Source organism: Acinonyx jubatus, chromosome A2 (genome assembly GCF_027475565.1).
Source record: "Acinonyx jubatus isolate Ajub_Pintada_27869175 chromosome A2, VMU_Ajub_asm_v1.0, whole genome shotgun sequence".
Lineage (NCBI taxonomy): Eukaryota > Metazoa > Chordata > Mammalia > Carnivora > Felidae > Acinonyx > Acinonyx jubatus.
Window position 1 is genome coordinate 102169544 of NC_069383.1, and position 17957 is coordinate 102187500.

A 17957-nucleotide genomic window follows, 5' to 3' on the forward strand; every position below is an offset into this window, starting at 1 on the left:
CCACAAACACCGGCTCCTGTCCCCACAGCGCTCCACCAAGGCATCTCCTGCTTTCGAATGTCACTGCAGCTGGATGACATTAAAATAGAACTTAAGCCAGTGGCGCGCAGGTAAACCAGCTCTCAAAAAAGAAAAGGGGAAAAAAAAAAAAAAAAAGCCCTAATTCGTAGCACTTGCCGATTTCTGTGGTGGAAATCCTTCCAACCGCAGCGGGCTTCAAGCTACCAACAGTTGAACCCGAGCCTGGAAGCTTCTCTGAGCCTCTAACAGTTGGTATATTCCCGCTGGCCCCGGCACACCACGACCTTGAACATACTTTCTAAGTTCCCTACGAGTCTGTCAACCGCTCCCTGCCCCGCCACCCCCAAATCCTAACAGGCTGAGGGTTTGAGCAGATCTGTGGTAATGCGTGCCCTGTAGTTTCTGCTTAGACTTGGAAGAACGCAGGGCTTATCTGGCAGGTACAGTAGCCTGGCCCCAACCACTGTTGAGCTGTGGAACCAGTAAGACGGCTTCCTGGGGCCGCCAGCCTCACTGAGCCTTTTCATCTAATTGAAATGGTTCTGTGGAAACTTTGCAAGGCAATGGTTAGGGCTCTGCTCTGCTTAAATCTTTCTACTTTTTGCATAAAAGGAGGGGAAGCTTGTTTTTTTTTTTTTTTTTTTTTTTTGAGTTATATTTACACTTCCCAAATCAGAAAATGTCCTAACCAGATAGGAGGACAGGTGGCGAGTGGTAACCACAACTCAAAACCTTTTTTTTTTTTTTTTCCATTTCTTTCTGAAACCCCATATAGCAGGAAAGTTAACGAAATGTCGGTTGGTTGTTTTATGCCCAGAGCTCGGTATTCTTTCAACACAGATGGAACAGAGCAGAAAATGAAATTGGGACCGGACCACCTAGGACATAAAATGCTGTTGATCTATCTACCCTGGTGCACACGAATCTATTGCCTTGGGTAAATCGATTGAGTACGATGTGATCCTGAATTTGTCAGAATAAAATGGAGATAAACACTGATTTCTATTTGTGAAAGGAAACTTTTTTCTTGTTTGTTAAAAATTTTTCTTTAATGTTTATTATTGAGAGAGAGAGAGAGAGAGAGAGTGCAGGGGAGGAGCACAGAGAGAGAGGGAGACACAGAATCTGAAGCAGGCTCCAGGCTCTGAGCTGTCAGCACAGAGCCGGACGCAGGGCTCGAACTCACAGACCACGAGATCATGACCTGAGCCCAGATGAGACGCTTAACCAACTGAGACACCCAGGCACCCCCGCAACTTTTCAAAGTGAACATGCACTTTTGGAGACATGAAGCATGGTTGGAAACGCCAGGGGCAGAGTTCTTCAACCATCTGTGGCCCAGTTTTTCTACAGGAATTCTTTTTGTAAAAGAAATCCATAGTCAGGTTCCAGAACCTACTGACTACATTAATCAGCCCAAAGTTGCCCCAGTGAATGTGCTCAATTGTGTGGGGTTGACGTGTTCAGGCTCGAGGGCAGGGCTTGAATCCAGGGGCTCGCCTGGGAAATGTGTGGAGACATTTATCGTCAGGTGTGACACCAGTGGCTCACATCCCCCAGCGGGAGGGACAGTCTCAGCCAAGGAAGGCGTCTCTGCCCCGAATACCGACTGTTGCCACTGAGAAACAGCGACCTAAAATAATCCACAGGGTGGACCCTGAATTCAGACAAAGCCTTTAACTCCTTCCCCTTCACTTCCTCTCTCTGGGGTCCTACCTGAGAGAGCAACTGCCCCGTTCCCTGCACTCATTTGGTACATGCCCCGCAGGCCTACTCGGTGCATGGGGGGTCCAGTTGTTGGGGGTGCAGACTGAGCAAATCCCAGAGGAGTGCTTTCTTTCTGCGTGGTGGCAGGCAGGGCTGGGAACAACAGCAGGGTAGGGAGGTACGGACTGGCGATGCCATCCAGGGTGGGCTCAAGGAAGGCCCTCTTTTCCGGCGCTTCTGGATGGAGACTGAGGGCAGTGAGGGAGAAGGCCACGGGGAGCATGCTGCAGGCCTGGATGTGGCCAAGGCAGAGCCCAGGATGGCTCAGCCTACCTCCCCTGGGCCTCCCCTTGGGCTATTCTAGTTTAATCCTTCCTTTCCACCTGCTCCTTCCTATTGGCCTTCAAATATACATTCATATTCTCCTCCTACAGATCAACCTGCAGGCAGGGCAGACTTCCTACCCTCTGCTCACCAGTGTTCCCCGACGCTTGGGCTCAGGCCTTCGTCCTGCTGAGCTATTTTTAGGGATCCACCACTGATCTCCCAAAGGCCCCGTTCTCCAGCACCGCTCACCCTTCTCACCCTCGATATCACTTCTTCTCGTAGTGGCTTCTACACCATATTTCTCTCTAGAAATTTCACCTGAATCCAACAGCTCATTCTCTGCCTCCTTCCTTGCCTTCTCTCCAAGACAATAATATGCCTCCTTTACACCCATCCTGCCTTCCAGAAGGTTCCTTGGCTACCAACTGCCATCACAGGTCTAGTTGACCCAACCCCCCATGTATTCCCATTCTGCTCAGTGGAATGACCGCCTTCCAGTCATCAAGGTGGAGGCTGCAGTCACCTCTTGCATGTTCCACATTGAGTGATGCACAAATATGGCAGCCACCGCCCTGCCTCCTTCTGCGGCAGCCTTCACGCTCCGGCACAAATTGCGTCTCCCTGTCAACTGTCCCCAGGGCTCTCTCCAGCACACGGATCCGGCACGATCATCCCCCAGACTGTCACTCTGGGAGGGGTCCCATCCGAGCATCACGCCTCACTCCCAGGAGGAAGCCTCTTCACCCGCGCTCTTGACTTCTACCCAGCCACCACTGTTCCTCAAGTCCAACGTGGCTCAGCTCTCTGACCTGCTCCAGCTTCTACTTGGGGAGTCCTCCCCAACCCTCTTCTCCCCTCCGCCCAGCTCAGCGAGGAGCAAGTCTTCCTTCCCTACATTTTTGTGTATCACTGTGGTGCATTTGGCCACTACCCCCTGTGCATTTGGCATCATGGCATCAGCTCGGCACAACGAAGGGCTCTGTCGGCATGAATGTTATTGAATGGGAGGTCCTAAGAGCCGAGAAGCCGAGGTCTGAGCAAACAACTAAGCCAGCATCAATGGTATCTGCACAAATCCCAAAGTCAATCCAGCAGGGGAAGCCTCCCGTGGCGGCCCTGCTTTGGATCATACCTTGAGAACCTCCGGGATGTTGTGGGCATTTATTCGTGCGCACATGCAGTCCTTACGGGCCCTCACCGGACAGTCCATAAGGGACAGGACAGCACAGAGCAGCACAGCAGCCCAACATCCCCACACACACGCTCCTGACCGGTGCCCCTCCACGGAGGCAGCGTAACGCTCCCACATTGTCCAGTCCGGGCTGGACTCTTCCTTGTCCCCTGCTCTTGGCCTGGGAATCTAAAGGCCTTGCTAGACTGACCATGTCCTGCTCTCTCTGCCTCATTTCTTAAGGACGCTGGGCTTTGGGGGAGGTCACTCGTATTAGGGTCTCCCCGCAAAGTCGCCGGCCGCGAGGTGTCACCGGCACACGCCTATCCATCCAGGTGCCGCGGAACATCTCACGGTGAGCCCGGTGGACGGAAAGATAGCGATTACCCGGCAGTGGCCTCTGTGGATGACCGTCCACCTGTGAGCCGCCTGGCCCGTGGTTTCCACATGACAGCGGTGGGCAGGGTGAGTCCTGTCAGCTCCCGGGGACGGGAACGGTGTGAATCCACCTGCCAGGGCCAGCAAGGAAGGACACAGCAGAGCCAGGAATGGAGTCCCAGCCCAGAGATGTTCCTCCAGGGGAACTGTGAGTTCTTGTCAAACACCACACAGGAGACACACACACACACGGCAGTTTCATTTTTTTCCAAGGAATGTTCTTCAACGTGTGTGGTCCGGTCCCGCCCGTCCCCAGGAAACACAGTAAAAGATGATGCTGGCATCACACACAGTCACTCGCCCTTCTCCGGGGCGCCACAAGCCATGCATCCTGCGGAGACCCCCACGGAGCCTCAGCGCTCTGCACTGGCCAACGACACAGGGGTGACAAAAACACATTCCAACGGGAACCAATGAACGTGTTCTATACCAGCTGCTCTTCTGAAACCCTGGAAGTCTTGGGCGGGGGAGGCAAACCCACTTTCGTGAGGCCACTTCTCATGTTTGGGGAGATTCAGGAAAATGGGAGTCTTTCTGACTGCAATCATCGGGGCTTGGAAACGTCCTGGGGACAACACGTCCCTCTCAGGGAGGTGTTCCGAGACGGGGACAGTGAGCCACAGGGGAGTCATGCAGAATCTTACGCTTTTGCACCATTGGAGCCATTGCACGGAACGCACGGCAAGGTGAACAAGAATCCAAGTGACAGGCTTTCAGTTTTGCCTCAAAGGACAATGAACCCCCCAAACCCAGCCAGCCAGCCACCAGGAGTCGTGCAAACAGCTTCTGGCCTTGGGACTGCTTTCGCAAGGGTGTATCCCATCTGAAGGCGCTTGAGCTCGAATGCAGCCAGCGCTCAGATGCTGTTAGATAATTTTCCTCCCTCACCAAACTGGGGTTTATCGGTTCAGAGGAGATGCATTTCACAGATAAAAACAACTTCCTCTAACTGCTGATTAGATAAGGAGGCATAGCATCCGTCCTCAAAAGCCGGCGCCCAATCTCCAATTAGACCAAAGCCACTGCTTTCTCTCTCCATCGGGAAAAACTCTCTGCACCGTGTCCCCCTCGTGCCCAGGCTGCCGAGAAGCCTTCCAGGCACACAGCCACCTCTCGGCGCTGCCTTGGGATTCTGCCTAAACTTGAAAACGAAGGGTGAGATCGGGCACCCTGATGGACCAATTAAAAGCATGTGACTCTTCCAAATCTGTCCTCGAACTCATGACGCAGTGAAGGGATTTTTACTTTGCATACATCAAAAAAAAAAAAGAAAATTCATGTCTTCACATCCTTGATTATTTTCCTGGATTCAAGGGAAAGGGGGAAAAAATCTAGAATTTTTTTCTCCTTTTTTTTTTTTTCCTTTCCATTTTTGCCAGCGTGTGAAGCAGCAAACCGTGATCCAAGGGACTCGATGGAAAGCCAGATTAGCTTCGAGAAGGCCACCCGGGGGGTGCAGAGCTGGGCTCCAAGCACCACCCTGGGACGTGACACACTGCCTACTGGAGACAGGTCCTGAAACAAAGCACCGACCCTGGGGTGGGGTGGGTCATGCAAGTGAGCAGTGCAAGAGAAACACCTTCCAGAAGGAAGCAGCGGCATGCGTAAATACACGTTCCTGCCCCACATTCAGGCCCAGAGTAACTGGAGAGTGACTGGATCCTCACAATCTGCTCACGTGGCCAAGCCCTCTGGGACAAGCCTTCAGCAACCCCCATCAGTCTCCAGTCTTTGGCCTTCTACTGAGTCAACTGCTGTACGTTTGCTGACTGTCTTCCTCAGGGACAGCCATCTCTACTCCCATCTTTCTTCCCTGACTCTGGTTCCTCCCTTCCTCCTCTGCTCCGGCCCCCAGGCTTGCCTCCCTGCCAGCCCTCTCCATTCACAGGGGAGGGGCCTCCTCCATGCCCCGCACCTGCATGGCAGGGAGCCAGCCTCTGACCCCAGGCCAGGGCCCGCTTCCAGGCCTGCGCGCTCCCCCAAAGCACCCTAGGGCTTGAGGAGGACCCGTGCCTAACGTCGGGACTCGGAACCCTGTTCACGCGAGGGGAGGACAAGTCAGCAAAGAAGGAAGAGGCGCGGGGTCACTGAATAAAGGCGGAGAATAGGGAAGCTTGTAGCTTCTTTCCGAGCAAGGCTATCTATCTGCCTTGTGGGATGCTAATCCCTGCCATCATTCCTACGCGAGATGCCTTCAAAAGCCCCTAGAAGAAATCTCGAGCCCCAGTTTTCCACGTGTCTCGCCTGGCTGCCATGGTGAAGTGGGTACACGTCGGGTTGCCCGAAGCGGTCACTGAGTACACGCTCTGTGTTACGTGCTTTCACACACAACCACTTCAGAGAGGTGAGACTTCTCTCATTTTTAAAGAGACCACTTCAGAAGCAGAAGCTATCGTCCCATGAAGAAGACGACATCCCTCCCCGCCCGGAAGTTCTCCTCTGCCTCCAACTTCAATTCTCCAAGTTACATTTCATGTCTCTGTTTCCTCTTACTCGGGCCCAGAAGAAAATGGAGGCACGTAAGAGCTGTAGCCATACTCCTGTGACATCTGGTCCCCATCTCTCTCTCTCTGTCTCTCTAATCCAGGAGGCCATATTTCTACACGGTCCTCCAGGGTTCCTCCAACGCTGGGCGAAGGGATGAAATGTAGAACCTCTGGGGCACCTGGGTGGCTCAGTCGGTTAAGCACCTGACTCTTGGTTTTGGCTCAGGTCATGACCTCACATTTTATGAGTTCAAGCCCCACAGCGGGCCTCACCCTGATAGTGCGGAGCCTGCTTGGGATTCTCTCTGCCTCTCTCAAAATAAATAAATAAACTTAAAACAGTTTTTTAAAAAAAAAATTAGGGCTGCCACTTCTCTCCACCGGGCGGGGTTGGTTTCTACCACTCCCCACCGATTTGTCCGAGACTAGGGTTGAGATTCGACGTGTCTACCCCTGAAGGGCAACATTACTGGAAGCCACGGCCCATGGTCTCTCTTAAAGCAGACCTGCCAGGGGGCCATTATCGCCAAAGAGTTTGCACCTTTGGGGCATCTGGCCATTTGTCCGTCCACTTGGGTCGGGCAGTGGCCAGCACCCCCAAGCTCTCTTCTAATTCCTCTATTTGGGTTCTATTTTCAGTTTGCCTATTCCTTGGGTCAATTTTTTTTATTATTATCAATAAATTGTCCTTCTGTCCTCAGGGCCCCAAACGTTACCTGTTTTCTCTTTCCCTTCCCTCCAGCAGACCAGCCACAGGGCGGTCTTTCTGTCTCATCAATCTTTACAAGATCTGCTTTGCACAAATTGCTTCCTTTTTCTGCTTTTTAACTGTCCTTTTTACGTTCTGCCTTTGCCACTCCGTCTTCAGCAAAGTAGGTTTCTATTTTTTCATGTAACCCTGGAAGCCCTGGAAATGAGATGAGTTTCACCGCTGTTGCCTCTTGAAAATGAGGAAACAGGCTCCAAGGTGGTGAAAGTCTGGCCAGAGGCACACGGCCAGCCGCGAGAAAGGCTCGGCTTTGGACGTGAGAAGCATCCTCTCTGACTCTGCAGCCTTCCCCCTGCGCCACCGGCCCTCGCCACCCCTTGCCACTCCTTCTATGGGACCAGCGCTCAACAAAGACACTTCACTCCTTTGGTGAAGGGAGGGGCTGTTTCTCACTTCCTGTTGTCTGCCCTCCAACACCCCTCTGCTCTTCTGGCTTCTTCCCGTGGAGCTGATGACACAGGGCTTCAAACGCACCTCCCCCATCCTCCCATCTACAACCCCCCGGGGTTTTTTTTCCATCATCTCCTATTGCCACTTGCACACTTAATTTGTTTAACGCCACGTATGACAAGTCACTTCCAGAAACAACCTATCAGCACACGCTAATGCTAGTTGGTTTCCTACAAAAATCCTAAAGCATGGTTTCTAAAACTCAGATGCCACGGAGAATAACCGACTGCCTTGATGCCTCCCTGCGCTTGGTCTTCTGGAATTCTCGCTCTCTCTAACTGCTCCTCAGACCCCTCCCCTCTTGCGCATTTGAGCGGCTTCCATGCTTCTGCATTTCTTGGCTTCCTGGCAGCGATCCATAACCGGCTTTGACCTCTAGCCCCTCCAGGGGAGCGCTGGCTCTCCGAAATGGCGTCTCGGCACCCCCCTTCAAATGGCTCTCCCTGCCTGGCCCTGTTACGGCTACAGCAACCACTCTTTACAAGCCAAGCCAGAGAGGCTTTCCAGGTGTCTTAAATTTTACAATTCTGGAATTCATCTGTCACAAACTTCATCCCAGTAGGAGAAGCGGATGAAAAAATCCTGTCGCACGTGGCAAGGGACCACTGGTGGGAGACCACAGGGAACTACGGACCAGCCCCAGTTCCACACCACACCTGCCCAGGGCACACTAGCCTCTAGAGCTCAAGCCTCAGCCGAGCAAACCAGCCTGGGAAGGAGTCAGGAGTGCCCGCCAGCGGCCTGGTGGCCTCGTACTAGGGAAAGGTCCCCAGCAACTGGAATCTGACAAGAGGTGCATCTAGAATATCGTGAAGGCACCTGTAAGGAGGGTGTATTGACCTATACCAAGTACATTCCATGCTGTCCTCTGCTCTCCGGGAATCAGCCAACTATCAGGGCAGCGGTGGAGAAAGCAGGGAGCGCTCACTGGTTAACCCACGACGACTTCAGAGTCCTGATGCTGATGTCTGGGCTCCGGGTTCATTGGAACGGTTGGTGGCAACGTAGCCACCTAATTTCCTCTGTGTCCCAGGTAGGTCAAGAGCACGCGCCTGCCACAGTCCAAAGTGCAGAGAACAGTACCCACCTCACTGGCTGCTTCCAGGACGGTTGGGGGGGGGGGGAGGTGTGCGATGCAGGGCCGTCCCCAACATTAGCTATTCGGGTGCCATCTTTGTAAACATCATACATGTAAACATCATACATGTGTGCCACCACTGGCTTGAAATTTGGCTTTTTGATTTATGTCAATGTGTTTTCAAAGGAACTGCTTAGCTAGCACTGTACGTGATACACCAATACGACTTGATCTTAAAAATAAATGTGTCAACGACAAAGCAGCAGGCTCTTCTGTGTCCAAACTTTGGGAATCCCAGAAGTGATGTGGAAAATCCAGAACTGTTTCTCTTCCCACCCACTCCCCCACGCCCAGTGGCCACAGTCTAATAGGAAAAATACGTCATAAATGTACTTGTTTCCTTGGTTCATCTCGAACGAATGGATTTGGCCACTATCCTTGTCTGTTTGCACCACGAATTGTGTAGCTATTTTTTTCTGTAAAAGAACCCTTATACCCAGAGTCTTCTTGGTTTCTAAGACACATGGAAATAACACAAAATGCATTTCTTGGTTACTACATCAGGATGTCCTATAGAAAGATAGCTGCGGTGGTTTCCAGAACCCCGAGACCTTCACACACATCACCGTCCTCGGCTGTGGGTGCTTCCAGGGCCTCTCCACATGGGATCCATGCCTCCTTGTTTCCACCTGCGTCCCCTACGTGACACTCTTTTGTGCAAATACATGGCTCTCAATATCATAGTTTTTTTTTTTTTTTTTACTTCCAAAAAAGAAAGAGAAAATAGGTATTCTAGGGAACTGTTGACTCATTATCTCGTGAGAACATGGCATAAAGTGTGAAAACTAGTCTTTGAGTTAGAAATTGAGTCTGATTCTGACTCTGTTTTTGACCTCAGTTATTTTGCTGAACTTCTTGGGACCTCCGTTCTATAAAACCAAGAGGGGAGACCGGACTTTCCAAACGTGAACTGTAACGTGGAAGTTAACCATGGCAGGGACTGTGGAAACTTCCAAACCTCTTTATGGAAAAGGCATGTGACAAAAGGCTTTTTGTAACATTTAAAATTTTCTATTTTGCATTAAATTTGGCATTTAAGACACGCAGCTGAGAGGGTCAACATAAAATGGGCAGACCTGGTTTCTTCTAAACTGAAGCTCTCACGCTAACTCACCCTACTGCCATAACGCATACAATGTATAATTGTCACTACCTAGAGCCCATAAAACCGGGTATTTCTGCGGCACCCGAAGGCAGGAGACAGCACTATGGATGGTGCCCCCATGCAGGGTGCTCTCCCACTGTGCTCTTTGGCCCCTGCATGTGAGTGTCACGGCCACGGTGACCTGTCTGTCTTCCCGCACACATGAGGGCCCCACCTTGGTGACCTTTACCCCACGTCTTCCTAACATGGCGGTTGAGGGGAAACGGCAGGTGAGATAATCCCAAACGCCTGACCAAGGACTGTGGAAGGAGACGAAGGGACCTAGGTGGTAGGGGAACAGAGTGTGCCACAGCCCGTCAATGGGACGCCCGGCCGGCCGACTCACCCGCTCCTCTCTCGGACTTGGAGCTCTGCTGTCCTCCAGACGTGGTGGAAAGGTCTTCGGGGACGGGCATCGGTTCATCCCCATCATCTGGAGTGTCACTCACCGGGGGGCTTTCCTTCCCTGGGGAGGCAAGTAGCAGCTTGAGTGTCTGGGGTCGTGGTCACTGCCGAGGGTGGTGATTTACATAGATTTCTATATTATGGATAATATGGGGTGGTCTAGTCCACCCAAATCAATGGTACTTTTCAGACATTCTCACGATCACTGCTCCATGCCAGTGACCAGACTTCCACAGCCTTATTTAGGACATCTGTGTGATACCCCATCGCATGGCCACACTAGGATTTATTTACATCCTTTATTCTCTTTGTGAATGTATATGGCTTTCCATCTTTTTTCCTCTTAAACGACACCGTGATGAACATCCCAGTGGCCAACTTTTGCACATGCTCTCAACAATCATCACAGTATAAACTCCTGGAAGTTTTGTGCCTGGGTCCAACGGCACCTACGTTCAAATTTCATTTATTTATTTATTTATTTTTATTTTAGAGAGAGAGGGGACAGCGGGGGGGGGGGGAGCAGAGAGAGGGGGAGAGAGAGAGACAGAATCCTAAACAGGCTCTATGCTCAGTGCAGAGCCCGATGTGGGACTTGATCCCACAACCCTGGGATCATGACCTGAGCCGAAATCAAGAGTTAGATGCCCAACTGCCTGAGCCACTCAGTGCTCAGGCATCTACATTTTGAAGACTAGCTCACGTTCTTTCCTGTAAGCTGGTTCCAACCTACCCTCCCGCAATCAGGCTTCTTCCCACCTTCCACTTAATTTGTTTTAAAGGTCAGCTGACTGATTATCTTGCTCAGAGCTACACGTGCTGGAGCTGTTCACTGCCTTTTAGAGAGCCAGGGCATATTCTGCCAGTGGCCTGATTTGATTCCACCTGGCGGGGAGTGCAGGCTTGGGAAGAGAAGGAACAGGGAATCCGATGCCTCCTGGGACCACGATTCTCTCCGTGGAATTCTTACTTTGAAATACAGCAAAAGGATCCGCACAACTGAAAAGTCGCTTCTCCTTTGCCAAGTGCGACTCAGCAAACGAAATCGGGTTTTACAGGATGGCTACATCTATTCTGACCCCATTAGAATTACGTTTAACTAGAGGCTCCCCCACTGGGGAACCCACCCTCCCCTCCGACTCCCAGAAACCCAGCGCTGGGAAGCCATGACTGGTAGAAAACCCTCTTGTTTCCCTTGAAACTGAAGCACCTGTCCCTTTCAACCTTCTAGACACAACTTAAAACTGGCTTAGGCAACACAGACCACATGCACGAAACGACACTGATGCAAAATAACCCATCAGAGTGGCTGCAGGACCCCGGTGGAGACGAAGACCTTCAAGGAGGTTAACAGAAAAGTGGAAGGCAGGGGTTACACATTCACTGGCAGGGCTGGTGACTTGGCTTCGCAGGCGAAGACATCCTCACAGAGCACACAAACGCTCGGGACCCAGAAAACACGGCTAGGAAGAAGACATCGTGGCTGAGTCCTCCAGCTTGGCTGTGGTCGCTGCAGTTAGCATATTTTCACACAGAGCATTACTGGGTGTGTCTGGAGAGCCAGTACAACCCGAATCGTTAACGATGGGGCAGGCGAGGATGTCCCAAGAAAACAGAAAGCCAAAGACAAACGGAAGGCAGGTGCGTTCCATTGAGCAGGAGAACACGGGAGGGAAACGGGCCAGCTGATAACTGGTTTCTCCTTATGACAGCCAAGAGCAATGGTTTTCAGACTCTGAGAACGGCAGGGGGTGGTCAGAGGACAATTCTTCTCCTCCTCCTTCTCCTTCCTCCTTTTCTCCTCCTCCTCCACTATTTCCTTTTCTTTCTCCTCCTTTTGCTAAGACGGATCTTACATGGAACTTCGATATACAAAAACCAATCTTCTGCGTGTAAAGTGGGGACACTGCAGGGTGGGGAGGCTGGAAGGCCACCTGCCTTCTCAAAGACCTCCTGACAAACCCCCCAGAACAGACGGTGGAGACCCCTGGCTGAACCAACGGACCCAAAGGTTAAATGTGTATAACAGAGTGAGCGAGGCGGTGCGCACGTGTGTCCTTGTGATTAACCAACTGTCGTTATCATGGGGTGGGCGTGGGGGGCTGAGGAACTAATCTTTATGCACCTGTTTATCTTCTCCATGATACCTCCCTTTGAGATATCCCATGATGCTCTCAGAAGAAGAATCAGGACTTACCCAATGAAGGAACGTGGTCTCTGATGCTACAGGATGTGCAAGTAACTCTCGATGACTCTTTTGGTCCCTTAACTGCTCTGTTTATTGGGGAACAAGATCGACCACATGACACTGAAGACGCTCATATAACAGATGCTCCCCCTACGAGTTCTGTGGGTATGGTCGGGCTCCGGCACTGAGCGAAATGCCAGCTCTCCAGTGCCCGTCATCCGACTCTCAGCCCTCCCACTGTTTCCTGCATGGGGGAGAAAATGCCACCAAGAGAGCAGTGGGGATGATGATTCTACACGGGACAGACAACCTGGGGAGAAGGCGCAGTAAACACTCACCCCTGGTGTATACAGTGGTGCACAAAGTCAGACCTGGTGGCGAGCAGAGGGGGATATGTTCACCTCCCCCCCGAGGGCTCTGCTGTCACACGGCCTGGACTCGCCTTCACTCACTGAGAGTTTTCAAGAGGTGGTCCGAGTCGCCTAAAAGCCCCCAAAGTTTGGGCGGCCGCTAAGACATGAATCACTCCCACGATCCTTTGTGCCCAATGGTCCTTAGGTTCTCTCCCTGTGGGAGGTTTCTACGATGAACACTCAGCGCTTTGTGAAAGCCTTCCTGTTAAGCAAAGCTTTTTGTGTGGGTCGCTTTTAACCAAATTTGCCCGGTTAGCCATTTAAAACGCAAAACCACGGGAGGAGTATAAAAGGTACACAACTAAGGTCATTAGGTCAACACATCCCAAACATTAAGGCAGGGTGACCAGAAGTCACTTGAACCAGGATATCATTCCAACAGTAACATGGCATAAGTCACCCCTTCAAGACAGTAAAATGAGGCTAAAAAACTGATTTTGGCCTATCTCCCACGGCTGGTTGAAGATGGAAAAATAATGTGTGTGAATGCTAATCTATCCAAGAAGCTTAGGGAACCTGTTCTGCACACGTCAGCAAGCCACAGAAACACGAGGTCCGTGTCGTGCCAAGTGCCTGTACCTCTCCCAAGTTCACGCTCAGAGACACGACGGCACATAAAACTGTCCACAGGACGGTTATTATTTTCATGGAATCATTTAGGAGGGGAAGTATAATTTCACTTTGCTAGAAAAATGAAAGAAACTTCTTACCAATTTATATTTAATCTTCCTACTGCTTCTGCTTTAAATAAAGCACAGGTAATCTGTGAGAAGTGTTTTGGGCAAATTAGATGAGAAAATTGTATAATTTGCCTATCAGAAGCCAGTTAATTTAATTTCTCAGGTAGATTAAAATTCATCCAACAAAGGTCTGTGATTCCCCACCTCACGAATGCAAGAGTGTTTTTTTTCAATTTTTTAAAATGTTTATTTTTGAGAGAGAGAGAGAGAGAGAGGGAGTGGGAGAGGCACAGAGAGAGAGGGAAACACAGAATCCGAAGCAGATTCCAGGTTCTGAGCTGTCAGCACAGAGGCTGACGCAAGGCTCGAACTCATGAACCACAAGATCATGACCTGAGCCGAATCAGACGTTTAACCGACTGAGCCACCCAGGCGCCCAAGAGTGGTTTTTATATACAATGACCCAGAGGAATGTAATTCCTGGGAGTAAATAAAAACTCAGAATATAGATTCCCAAGTCTTGAATAGTGAACAAGCTTGCAACCCAGCATGCTGCCTGGCTTCCTTTGAGACTTCTGGTCACTCACTGAAATTCTCTGCAAATTGAAAATGGTAGCTGGGGGGTGCCTGGGTGACTCAGCCAGCCAAGCATCCAACTTCAGCTCAGGTCATGATCTCACGGTTCGTGGGTTCGAGCCCCACATCAGGCTCACTGCTGTCAGCCTGTCAGCACAGATCCTGGAGCCTGCTTCAGATTCTATGTCTCCCTCTCTCTCTGCCCCTCCCCTACTTGCGCTCTGTCTCTCTCTGTCTCTCAAAAATAAATGTTAAGAAATTTTTTTTTTTAAAAAAGGCAAAGAAAATGGTACCTATATCTTCACCACCGGGTGCGTGTAAAGTTGAAAAGAGAAGAATGCTTGGGGCAGTGTTTCCTAAGGGTAGACATTCAATCAATGTGATTTACTATGAGGCACATTTCCACTCACACACTTCAGTATATGAGGCTCATTTCCCTAAGCAGATTATGTATGCCTGTGGAGCATACTTCTTTCCCTATTCCAACAAACATTACAAAGACCATTAAGAAGACATCCAAAGTAGCTTTAGGGTCATAGGAGCCCGAGGACCCTTAAATGGCGACTGGTTCACATCCCTCATTTTGCAGAGGATGCTATGGTGGTCCAAGAGGCAGGAAACCTGTCTCAGGTCCCACAGTTGGGGACAGAGATGAGGTATGGACACAGGGCTCACCACCCCTATTCTCCCATGGGCTGTCTCTTCCCTTAGAAACGAAAGCAAAAAATAATGCATAGCCATAAAAATATTTTGGAAAGATTGCCAAAGAAGGAAGACACACACACACACACACACACACACACACACACACACACAACAAAACCAAAACCAAAACTAAAACCAAAAAAAACTTTGCCCAAAGAATGAATGACAAGTGCCCTATAGTTAGGGAGAGCCCGGGGGTGCCTGGGGGGCTCAGTCAGTTAAACGTCTGACTTTGGCTCAGGTCATGATCTCACGGTTCGTGAGGTAAAGCCCTGCATGGGGTTCTGTGCTGACAGCTCAGAGCCTGGAGCCTGCTTTGGATTTTGTGTGTCTCTCTCTCTTTCTGCCCCTCCCCAACTTGTGCTCTCTCTCTCTCTCTCTCTCAAAAATAAGTAAACATTAAAAAAATTTTTTTTTTAAGTTAGGGAGAGACTGCTCGTGCAGACTGTCTGCTAAACCTGTTCAGTAACCTGGTCTCAAATCGTGGGTGTGAGTCAGTAACATTACTGAGTATCTACTCTCAAGACCCCATTGACCAGGGCTCAGTCCACATTTAGGAAAAAACCCCAGCAAGAAAGAACAAGGCAGTTTGAAAAAACGTCCGATATTGAGAACTTCTTTGATTTTCAAGTGAATGTTTCACAGATGCTAGGCTGACTCCCCATGGCACCACCAATGCTGGAACATTTTTGAACCCAGGAAACTGGCAACTTCGTAGGGTTCAACCTGGAAAGTCTATGTTTTTTCTTTCCTATAGACAGAACCTGACATTGAAGAATTTTATGGGAAAAGAGGGTGATTCACTCACACGTTCCTCAGCGTATCGAGAATGTCAACTCCCGTTTGACTAAATGTACATCCTTATTCCACAGCTACCTGTCACTATCCTCCATTTCAGAAATGGGAGAGAAAAAGCAACGTGATTAGGTGTGAACTGGAGAACCAGCAAGAAGCAGAAAGTGTCCTTCCCATCTTTCGGGAGAATGGCACAACGCTTCAGATGTTCTGCTCGCTGTTTAGAATGCTGCCCGTTACACCATTCGTGTTTTGGAAGGAGCATTTCCTCTGCTGAGTGTATACAGACTACATTTCAGACCAGATCTGGAATCTTCTCGACCACAGAGGCGTTTCCTTTTTCAGGCCTTCCTGGGCCACGGGACTCCCTTCATTCTTGCACCCCTCCCCCAATGCCCACTTTCAAAAGCCAGCAACCAGAAAAACTGAGTGTTTTGCATCATGGTAAAGGGCAAGAAAACAATGAGAGGAAAACAAGGCTTTTGATATCGTTGTTGACAAGATATGAGACAAAACACTCTGGAGATGCCCACCCGGGTCAGGGCCTTCAGCTGTGACTCTGGGACCTCAAAGGACAGAGGCTTCATTCATGTGTCACCTTAGAAGCTACCTAAGTGAGGGGTGCCTGGGGGGCTCAGTCGATTGGGCGTCTGACTTCGGCTCAGGTCATGATCTCATGGTTTGTGGGTTTGAGCCCTGCGTCGGGCTCTGTGCTGACAGTTGGGAACCTGCTTGGGACTCTCTCTCTCAAAATAAACAAATAAACTTAAAAGGAAAAGAAGTTACCCAAGAGAAATCAGAAACAATGAAAGGGTCTCTTCGCCTATGGAAGTTTTTAACATCCTGCCTTTTTGACAAGCTAATTCCCTCTCCCTGAGGCCTCTGGCAATCCTGGGTGGGACCCGCTTCCCCAGGCCAATGGGAGGCTTCCAAGAGCCAATCTTTTTTTTTTCTCCCTCTCTGTTGTTTCTGTTGTTGTACTCCTGTTTCAGAATCAAAGAAATGTGTCTGAGAGACATAAATGCAAACAGACCTTAAAGATAGCAAGATAGTAGATATGAAGCCTATAAGGATGTAAAGGCTCCCTTTTCTTCCTCCACAGCCCGACCTCCTTCCCATCACCAAGCTCCAGAGGGGAAGTCTAGATTGCTAACTATCCCTCCAGAATTTTCCTCAACATGCAAACATGTAGATTGAATGTGTGTGTGGTGTGTGTGATTTGTTTTCATTTCACAGAATGGATCGCGCTTTGCGTGCTGTCTTGAACGCCGCTTTCACTTGGGCACGTGTCTTGGGCCTGTTCCAGTATGAAGGTTTTGCATCATCCTTGTTCACAAGAGCGGTTTGAATCAGTGTGCCCGTGTGCCCAAGTTTTTAGACATTAGCATCAGCGCTGCAGGGAGAGTCTGGGTCAACTCCCTGCCCGCTCGTGGGTGCAACTCTAGAAAGAACTCCTTCAGTACCACGTAGTTCACACAGGGAAATGCCAAACTGCCGGCCAGTTCTCACTTCCGCCCACGTATGTGACGCTCCTACACGGCTGGGCCGACAAGCTAGCCTTGGCCTTGTTCTCGGTAGCCTGGGGAGTTTAAGTCCACGCTTGCCAAGTGACGGGATGACGGGAGGAGCTGGGCCAGAGGAGGCGGGAGACGTCTGGGCTTGCAGCGTGAACTCGAACTTTCTCTCCTGCACACTCTCCAGTGGGCGAACATCCACCAAGTGGGGCAGCTGTCACACGCTTGGTCCCGAGACGCAGAATTCAATAAAAACTTGTAAACGGGTGGGGGCAGGTCAGCCAAGCCGCCAAGGACAGGCCATTCTCCCATAGAGGCCAACCCCGGGATTGGCCATGAGCCTGTTAGGTTCTAAAAGGTAAAATACTGAAAACCCAAAGCCCAGATGCAGGGCCAGACAGAGGGTGGGCTTCCCACAGAACACGGGAGCCACACAGGCTTTGCCGGACGGGCTGATGGGTCATCCTGTCCAACACCGCCTAGCGGGACAGTGTGTGATGGGCCCTTGGGCCTCACCTCCCAATACTGACCACTCCATGTCCTGGGTCCCCATGATGAGAAGAGCCACATCCAATATGGCTCGAAAAAATGTTCAGCAAAGGGGAGCAAAGCTTAACAGATATTCTAAATTGTGTTTTCCGGCTGTCTTTCTCCTGCTTTCCCTCTCAAACACCACCCTTGGCATGGGTTTGGGGTCTAGAGCAGATCAAGCAGTCATTTCCTTCCCCCCACCCTCCCAAAGAGTATCAACCTATATGGAACTCTTTCCAGGTTGCTCTTGTATTTCATAGGAAAACTAATTTTATCTGGGAGATTTTTCTGTTGAGGTTCTCAAACTGGGATGAACTCTAAGAGTTGGCAGAAAACACGGACCCCAGTTCCACGCTGGTCTTTCCTCTGGCAGGAAAGCCTGTCTTCCTCTCTTGGGAGCTTGGCGAGCGCCTGGGCTCCTGGCACCCAGCGGAGCCGTCCTCACAGGCCCCCCATCCAAGTATATCCCACAAGGGTCTCACCTGAAACTCGGGACATG

The 17957-nt window shown here is 50.5% G+C and overlaps 1 protein-coding gene across 21 annotated transcripts in view; it reads right to left on the minus strand.

The window, feature by feature from the left end:
- IKZF1 (IKAROS family zinc finger 1) overlaps positions 1-17957 on the minus strand; it is a 98588-nt gene that overhangs the window by 64916 nt on the left and 15715 nt on the right. For all 21 annotated transcript variants that reach the window (XM_053218717.1, XM_053218726.1, XM_053218718.1 and 18 more), the window contains 2 exons: positions 17941-17957; positions 9998-10117 (listed from right to left, as the gene is read on the minus strand). The exon at positions 17941-17957 is cut by the window's right edge and continues 37 nt beyond it. In XM_053218717.1, coding sequence (XP_053074692.1) covers positions 9998-10117; positions 17941-17957 — 137 coding nt within the window. The remainder of the gene's footprint in view (positions 1-9997; positions 10118-17940) is intronic.